Genomic DNA, 9,414 nt, shown 5'->3' with positions numbered 1-9,414 from the left:
GACCCTGATGCTGGGAAAGATTGAACACAGGAAGAGAAGGAAATGACAGAGGATGAGATGGTTAGACGGCATCACTGACTTGAGGAACTGAGTTGGTGATGGACAGGGAGGCCTGGCGTGCTGCAGTCCATGGGGTTGCAAAGAGAGTTGGACACAACTGAGCGACAGAACTGAGCTACTATACAATGATTCTTTATTGTCACTTTATCACCTATCTATCTATCTAATCTATCTATTATCATTAGGGAAGACTCCATATAAAGCAAGAGTGTGCTCCACATATATGATTGATTTAACAAGTAATAACTGAGGATTTGCCATAAGTCAGATACTCTTTTAAATGCTTTTATATGTTTTAACTTGAACTTTCTAAAACATCTCTTTAAAAAGTATTCTATCACTAATGAAAATGTCCTACCTCATACTCTTTATAAAGACCTAGTACTTTACTTCTTGCAAAACCATCCTGGTCAAAGCTGTGATCTGAGAAGATATACCTGTTGCAACTGTGGAATCATTGTACAAAATTTTTGAAACACCACTTGGGATTACTATAAGCTTGTGCCACATCTCTAAGTGCATTCTCAGTAATTGAAAGTTTTAACCTTGGAGAAAATTAGATTTTGGCAAGAATAAATTATATCTAGGGAAAGAGGTGGTATTTTGAGATTGAGTTGGATAATAACACTGGTGGGTCAGATGGTAAAGAATCTGCCTGCAATGCAGGTGACCTGGGTTTGATCCCTGGGTTGGGAAGATTCCCTGGAGAAGGGAATGGCTACCCACTCCAGTGTTTTTGCCTGGAGAATTCCATGGGCAGAGGAGCCTGGTGGGCCACAGGCCATGGGGTCGCAAAGAGTCAGACACAACTGAGTGACTAACACCTTCACTTTCTTTCCTTTGGATAATCACACTAAGATATGACTAAAAAATGCCGTACTTGGTTCTTCTCCAGTAGTTTACCAATTCTTCTAAAGACAATTTTAAGCATTCAGGAATATTTCAATCGTAGCAATGTTAAAATATTTTCCTTCCTAAGTTATTATGCACATATTCATACAATTATTCATGTTATTTTTATACAAATGGTTTGCTTTAAGCATTTTGCAGCAAAAGCAAATGAAAATTGATTCAGAATAAAATATCAACATATACTCCTTTAAATTATGGATTTTTAAGGTTGAAAGGGATTTGCATGATTTTATAGTATCAAACTACACATTTCACAGATGAAACTAATTCCCCAAAAGGCATGACTTGGCAAATTTTAGTGGCAGAGCCAAGAATGGAGCCCAAGTCTCTTGCCTTCCACCTGGCACTTTTCCTACTATCACCCTACCCTTTATCTGTGGATGAAAAACTACGCCAAAGAGGACAAATGATTTCACCCATTCAAAACAATTTAGAAATTACCTTCTAATCCAGTGTTTGAAACTTTTTACTGATCACCTAAGAAAAAGATCTAATACTAGATGGGACTGAATATATCCCAATCTACAGATATAATCTTTAACTGGTAAATTATCCATTTAAATTTCTTTGAATTATGCTCAGAGTTGTAACACCCAATGCTATAGAAACAATTAAGCTGTATTCAATCTAAATGCCATTGAAATGAAAGTAAACATATTCATATATAATAAATCACTGCCCCAAATAAAAAGATACCTGACTTCAGAGAATTTTGAATTGAAAATAATGAAACACATCCACAACTTGAACAACTCATAAAATTTCAATTCAAATCACTCACAAGAAGCCTAAATGTCTACTGAATAACAGATGTTTCTTGGAAAAGATCAGTGAATGTATTTTTGGAATGATGTCAGAGAAGAGCTTCTTTTATAACCATTTTTAATCAGAAGTACAGCTTCATTCATAAAAACACAGAGTCAAAATTTACAGAAAGGCTTATTACTGAGATAACCACAGAACATTTTTCAGCTACTGTTACATGTTTGGGTTTACTTATTAAATTTATATTTGAAGTTTCCTATCTTGGCTGCATAATTGAAACCTTTCAGCTAGAAAAGATCACATTTTCCACAATGGTAATGAAGCTAAACAATCAGAATTGAAAATTTGGAGTCCTTAATTTGGTATCTTATGATTTTATATAAATTTGTTTAAAACATGCTTGATTTAGGTTTAACGAACAAAAAACAATTTCAATTAGAAATGCATGTAGTTTTCTTAATTCTTAATTACTTATAAGTAGGCAGTTTAATATAGGAATATACTTTTCAAGAAGACTGTGACTTCTAAAAAAAAAAAATCTCAGACTGATCTGAGGTAAAATCTAGAGAAACATGATCCATGGGTGACTGGATTAGATTGCTATTAATTTTTACAGATCAGTATGAAAACAAATGGATGAAGAGGACTATAAAAACAAATATTCATGTGAAATTTAAAGTGCACTAGTCAACTACATATCTTTCAAACTGATTAATTCAATATAGCATTTAGCAGAGGAAAGCTTCTTGAAAGAAAATATCTTTTAAGAAAAAATTTATTAAAACTCAAGAGTAGTAAAACTTGTATTTTTAAACATAATATAGTCTTTGGATTAAAGTGAAAAATAGATCTCAAACTAAAAAAGTCCCCCAAAACCATGCTACTTATCCAATATATAAATTATCATTTACAATATAGTTGAATATATGCATGAGGGTATGTTTTTATAGCTTGACAGTTAAGTATTATTACCTAACACCAGGGAACACATCTTTATTTTTGGAAGGAGACTGTTTAAAGTTCTTTATATCCATTTCCTGAGTATTTTCCCAGTTCCATTTCATTTATGAGTTGTTTTTACATTACTACCAAGGTCATCAACTTTACTTTCTTAAATAGGCATGAGTCTTTTCAACTTTGGTCCTCAGCTTTCATTTCTCTGACTGAATCCACTCCTTTTGTAGTTTTAATTTCAAAAAGATCTTCAATTAAAATGCAGTTTGAACTATTAGTCAATCTATTGTCTCTCTCAGCTCCAGCTAGTTCATTCTTCTCTTCACTTGTATCTACAGGATCATAAAGTTCAGGTGTAAAATAGATAGACTCATCTGCTTCTGTTTCAGAAGCTGTATTTGAAGCAGAAGGTTCAGCTTCTTCACTTACTACAGACAACTGAATTGCTGGATCTTCTGAATTCAGATTAGTAGCATCAACGCTTGCAGATGGAACAATGGTTTCTGATTGAGGGCATGCTCCAAATGATGTATCTACTGTCAGAGATGAGGACTCATATTTATCAGTGAGTGGCAAAACTGTTTCACATTTCTTTTCTGTTTTGAAAGTGGAAGAAGTAGAGGCACAGTCCTCTGATGACCTAACCACAGGGGTTCCAGTCAGAATTTTACCAGTGAGATACTGTCCCCCCAAATTACTGCCAGACCAGCTAACTCGGTCTGTTTGTTTGCTGAAGGTTGGGCTTGTGGATCTGGAAATCACAATTCTTTCTGCTCCTACTGCCTGGGCAGACTCTTCTAATAATTCTGGATCATCTACAAATATAAGAGCATAAGAGTGTTAACCTTCTGCTCCTAACATCATAATTGTTACATTAAAAGTGATTTTGCTAGAAATACTGAAATAACTGTACAGGCTACATAATTCAGAGCCCCTAACAAGAGGTAGCAGGACTTCCATTTTAGAATGTAGAGGACAACATGTTAACTCTGAAAGGAATCTTAGGTCTCTGGTGATTCTGAGCCCAAGTTATAACGCGGTCTGGTAAACTATCAAATTCCACACCAGGGACCTCAGAAGTGAACAAGAAAAGGAAGGATAAAAAGCAAAAGAAGGCTGAGTAAAGGAGGAAAGAGGCTGCAAAACTGCCTTAAAAACCCACTAACCAGTGATTGAGAAAAACTGACCCAGATTAATTCCCTTAAGGTAGCTGACAACCAAAAAAAAAAAAAAAAACCTGACAACCACAAAGACTAAGATATTTGCTTGAGGTTATAAAATTGGTTGGTAATCAGACCTGGACTAGAAACTAGGTTTCCTGATTACCAGTATAATGGCCTAGAATTCACTATAACATTTAGTTAGGATACAAGCATATACTATAAAATAAATATTTAAAAACTGATATATTAAACAACTATTATATATTAAATAAAACAATTAAAATGATATCCAATGATCTAGAACACAGTTTAGCAAACTTTTTCTGTAATAGGCCAGACAATAAATATTTTAGATTTTGTGGGTCATATAGTATCTGTTGCAACTACTCAATTATGCTGTTCTAGTGTAAGATATACAACTACTTAACTCTGGTCTTGTGTACCATATGTAAGTGACTGTGACTGCATGCCAGTAAACTTGACGAACAAAATCAGAGAGCAGGCCAAATTTGGTCCATAGGCCATAATTTGCTAACTCCTGATATATTACACTCTATTTAAATTATATTCTAACTTTTCAAATCATATTCTAATCTAGCATATTCTGATATTTTAAAATGTTATTTTTTTTATCATTTGGAATAAATGACTTTCACGTCTCTAAATAAGTAATTTATGTAAGACAAGTATCTATAAATTAGGTCAGTTTTTAATATCATCTTTAGAAAAAATTACCATTTGTACAGTTCTTTACAATGTTGTGATATATATCATCTTATTAGATCTTTACAACCCAAGCTGGAGGGACAGGTAGGCAGATATTCCTTCTCCTATTAAGACTCAAAATATTAAGTGACTTGCTCAGAGGGTCACAGTTAGCAGCAAAGTTTCTTAGTGGAAAACCAGAAAATATGTATAGGTCTCTGACAAAAGTTTGTTCCCATTCCAATACACTATACTATCTCATTATTTTATGATAACACCTTATATTACAAACCAACATATTTAAGGACATTAATCTGTAGCATAACAAGTATCATTTCACTGAATATAATGAGATTTCTCTACTAAATGTAAATGGGTAGAACTTTTCATACTTTTCTCCTTTTTGGAGACGATGCCTCTTGGTAAAGATGGGACTTTCATTTATCATTTTAGGATATGGTAGTTTTAAACACATTTTTGCTTTACCTTCCATAGCATATTCTGGTGATAAATGGCTTGCTGCTTCTAAAAAATAGGTACTATCCTTCGAACAAGCCACCCCAAGTGTAGACTCATTGTCCTGTATAGATTTTCTGTCTTCTTTGGACACAGCAATGACCTTTTGGTGCTTTTTGGAAAATTCAGCCAAGGACTCCAGTGCACTCTCAAAGGTTGAATGGTGCTGAATCAACTGTCGAACCCATTTAGAAAGTCCTAAGGCAAAAAGTAAACCCAGCAAAGAAACTTTGGTTATTCGTTGACTATATACTAAGAAAAACAATTAGATAACTTCTCTGGTGAAGTAATCTACTTTGAATTTAGAGTATATAGAATGGTTCTCAACCATTTTCCTGCCTTTTTACCTTCGTAAGCACAATATGCTCTTGTATCAGTAGCATTTCTCTTTACATGCAGTGATTGTCAACTGGATGGAAGGAAGAGGCAATAGAAGTAGAATGGAGATAGGGAAATGCATTATTCATTCATCTGAATAACAGAGGAATAAGGCAAATTTAATTTTATCATTGTTGTTATTGTTCAGTCATGAAGTTGTGTCTGACTCTTTGTGACCCCATGGACTGCAGCATCCCAGGCTTCCCTGTCCTTCACCATCACCCAGAGTTTGCCCCAACTCATGTCTATTGAGTAGGTGATGCCATCCAATCATCTCATCCTCTGTCGCCCCCTTCTTCTCCTGCCCTCAATCAGGGTCTTTTCCAAAGCGTCGGCTCTTCTCATCAGGTGGCCAAAGTACTGGAGCTTCAGTTTCAGCATCAGTCCTTCCAATGAATATTCAGGGCTGACTTCCTTTAGGATTGACTCGTTTGATCTCCGTGCAGTCCAAGAAACTCTCAAGAGTCTTCTCCAGCACCACAATTTGTAGGCATCAATTCTCTGGCGACTAGCCTTTTTTATAGTCCAAGTCTCAAATTCATACATGACTACTGGAAAAAGCACACCTTTGACTATATGGATCTTTGTTGGCCAAGTGATGTCTTTGCTTTTTAATACGCTGTCTAGGTTTGTCACAGTTTTCCTTCCCAGGAGCAAGTGTCTTTCATGTCCCTGGGGCTCCTATCTTTTTGCCTTATCATACTGTTCATGAGGTTCTCGCGGCAAGAATACTGGAGCGGTTTGCTCTTCCCTCCTCCGGTGCACCCACGCTGTGTCAGAACTCTCCACGTGACCCATCTGTCTTGGGCGGCCCTGCACAGCACGGCTCACAGCTTGAGTTACGCAAGCCCCTTGCAGGCAACAGGCTGTGATCCATGAAGGGGAATTTTATTACAATTCCCCACAAAAACTGCCTATCTTTTAATTGCAGAGAAAACAGAAGTTGTAAACAACACAATCTCTTATTACAACTTTTAAATTTGATTCCTTGAGCAAAAATAAATTGGAGTTTGATCCCTGGGTTGGGAAGATCCCCTGGAGAAGGGAATGACTACCCACTCCAGTATTCTTGCCTGGAGAATTCCATGGACAGAGGGGCCTGGGAGGCTACAGTCTATCTGGTTGCAAAAAGTTGGACACAACTGAGTGACTAACGCTTTCACTTTGGGCTTCCCAGGTACTCAAATGGTAAAGAATCTGCCTGCAATGCAGAAGACCCACGTTCAATCCCTGGGTGGGGAAAATCCCCTGGAGAAGGGAATGGCTACCCCCTCTGCTATTCTTGGACTTCCCTGGGGACTCATGTGGTAAAAGAATGTGCCTGCAATGCAGGAGAGACAGGTTTGATCCCTGGGTCAGGAAGATCTCCTGGAGAAGGGAATGGCTACGCACTCCAGTATTCTTGCCTGGAGAATTACATGAACAGGGGAGCCTGGCAAGCTATAGTACTTGGGGTCACAAAAAGTCGGACACAACTGAACCACTTACCCTTTATCACTTTCACAATCTCAAAGGGTGTTTTTTTTGGTCTCCCTTCTCCCAATTCCAAATATATTAAACTATTCTGGGTAAAAGGAATAACACCATTTTATGGGTAAATCATGTCCTATATGAATATATATATGTATTTTTAATATATAAATAATCAAGTTATAAGGGATAAGATTTGACCCTGTGACGTATGAAAACTGCATAAAAATAAGCCATATTAACAGGATAAGGTGTTTTGGACAATGACCCACTTCAGAATGAAATTCAGAAATTTGGACTTTAGAAAATAAATATTCTCTGCTGATGTTGCTAAAACTATAATCATCGTTTGGAGTAGTTTAAAAATTCATTATGGCGTTTTCAGTTGAGAGGAAGATAAGACAGGGCATCAAGCAACTTGAACAATTAGACTTTCATTACAAATACATTCCTTTAGTTTTTCTGTTTAATGGAGACTTCCTATCAATCTATTCTTAGGCAAATTGAATTTAAACTTAAATTAGTCATCAAAAGGAATCTGTATGTTGTGCTGTTACTGCCTACATAAGATTTCAGTCTTCTTCATGAGTCTCAGAAAAAAATAAAAATCTTATAGAAAATAATAAAAAATGTTTAATTAAAAAAAATCTCTCAATGAATCTGAGGTAAAATTTTCAGTTCTAGATTTGAAAAGAAAAGAAATTTAAAATATGCATTTCTTTAAAGTTCTTGATTTTTGTTTGCCTGGGGAAAATAATTATACCAAATAAAAATATGAAAAATTTTCCAATTTAAAAATTTTAGCATTATAATTATCACTTTGATTTTGACCTTTTTGTGATTTAAAAAAAAAAGCCTTTTCAGTATAAAATGTCAGTTTGCTTTTGAAAACTTGAAAGAATCTGAGCTCCACCTGCTGACTAAACATAGGCGCTTAACATTTGCTTTTGGTTATGACTTGGCCTAAGCTCAATGGCTTGCTCTACAGGGAAAGAGGGGAAAAGATTAATAAAGCAGCATTTCCTGCTTCAATCCAGGTGGATATGTTTTAATATTGAATCAGATATAATGATTAGGTTCTGAAATATAAAAAGTAGAGTACATATACATAGACAGCTAATCTGAAACAAAAAATTAGCATCATTTCATTATATTATAGTATGGTACGAAATTTTTAGCTCTAAAGCTAACAATAAAAATGCAAGTATTTCTAACAGTTCTTTAATAACATAGATTCCTGATATTCATTTCAAAGGGACTGAACTACAGCTGGATGAAAACAATAGGCACACAGTATTTGCTCACTTGAGGGGGGAAAAATGACCATTTACTTCATCTTGCAATATGCAGTGGTGCATTTTTTTCTTTTTAGAAGATACGAACTCTGATTAATATAAACTCTGTAACAACAGAAGCATTTCTAAACAAACAAACAACAATAAAACTCAAATAATTCAAAATGAAAGAAGAATCCTATGCAGCCAATGAACTGCTTGTGTGCTTAAATGTAAAAAATTAATATTTCTTGAAAAATTAATTTCTGTGGAACAGTTTTTTTCCCCGACAATGCTAAATAAATTACTGCTATGCTATTGAATCAAAACCACATTTTGATGAAACTGAAGGATCTTAATTGATTAATACTACATTAGAACTAACCAGATTCTTCTCTCTAAAGATCTTTTGTAAACATAGAGGCATTAAAAGGTTAGATTTCCAGGCAATGTGAATTTTTTCATGTTAGATCTAGTAATTCAAATTCTCTATCCAATTCTTTGTCTTTAAAAATAGAAGTCATTAAATAATAAAGCTTGCTACCAACTCTTACTCTAAGCCCAGCTGAGACTCTTACCAGATATGTATCGACTTGGGTTACTCCTGAAGCGGTCATCGACTAGAATAAGAGCCCCCCAATCATTCTTGTGTCGAATACACCTGTTAAAAAATAGGGAGAGAGTAAGATAAATACAACAGTGCAAAACAGTCAAATTTCTAATGGGACAGAGAGAAAATTGAGAAAATTAATGATGTGTCCTTTAATCAAAGTCATGATTATGAATAAGGTTTATAGAAACTACTCACTACAAAGTACCAGAGTAGGTGTATTTAAAAACACCCTTTTGCCAACTACCTTTGCCAGCTACTATACCCAAAAATGCTACATGCATTCTATTTCAAAAGTCAAGAAAATTATAAAAATTATTTCCTCCAAACCTTCCTTACATACACAGAATATTTTTTACCTTATACTAGCTGTAGATTTTATGTAGATAACTTTTATTCTGATTTAACAAGTTTTTATCATAAATGAATAACTTTGTAAAAAGTAAAAAAAAATTTTGCACCAATTGATATAATCATGCAGTTGTTCTTTTTAAACTGCTAATATGGTGGATTACACTAGCAAAATGTCAGATATTGAGCTTGCCTTTTTTTCATTCCTAAAATAACCACTATGTTTATGGTGCATTATTCTTTTTATGGATTGTGG

General features: G+C 34.9%; 1 protein-coding gene across 1 annotated transcript in view; it reads right to left on the bottom strand.

Moving 5' to 3' along the window:
• Positions 1–1,837: 1,837 nt before the first annotated feature.
• BRIP1 (BRCA1 interacting DNA helicase 1) overlaps positions 1,838–9,414 on the bottom strand; it is a 186,402-nt gene continuing 178,825 nt past the window's right edge. The window contains exons 18-20 of the mRNA XM_020902076.2: positions 8,776–8,858; positions 5,046–5,273; positions 1,838–3,506 (exon numbers count right to left, since the gene is read on the bottom strand). Coding sequence (XP_020757735.2) covers positions 2,869–3,506; positions 5,046–5,273; positions 8,776–8,858 — 949 coding nt within the window. The 3' untranslated portion in view covers positions 1,838–2,868. The remainder of the gene's footprint in view (positions 3,507–5,045; positions 5,274–8,775; positions 8,859–9,414) is intronic.

The sequence above is a fragment of the Odocoileus virginianus genome, chromosome 17 (genome assembly GCF_023699985.2).
Source record: "Odocoileus virginianus isolate 20LAN1187 ecotype Illinois chromosome 17, Ovbor_1.2, whole genome shotgun sequence".
Lineage (NCBI taxonomy): Eukaryota > Metazoa > Chordata > Mammalia > Artiodactyla > Cervidae > Odocoileus > Odocoileus virginianus.
This window is presented reverse-complemented; position numbering and strand designations above follow the sequence as displayed.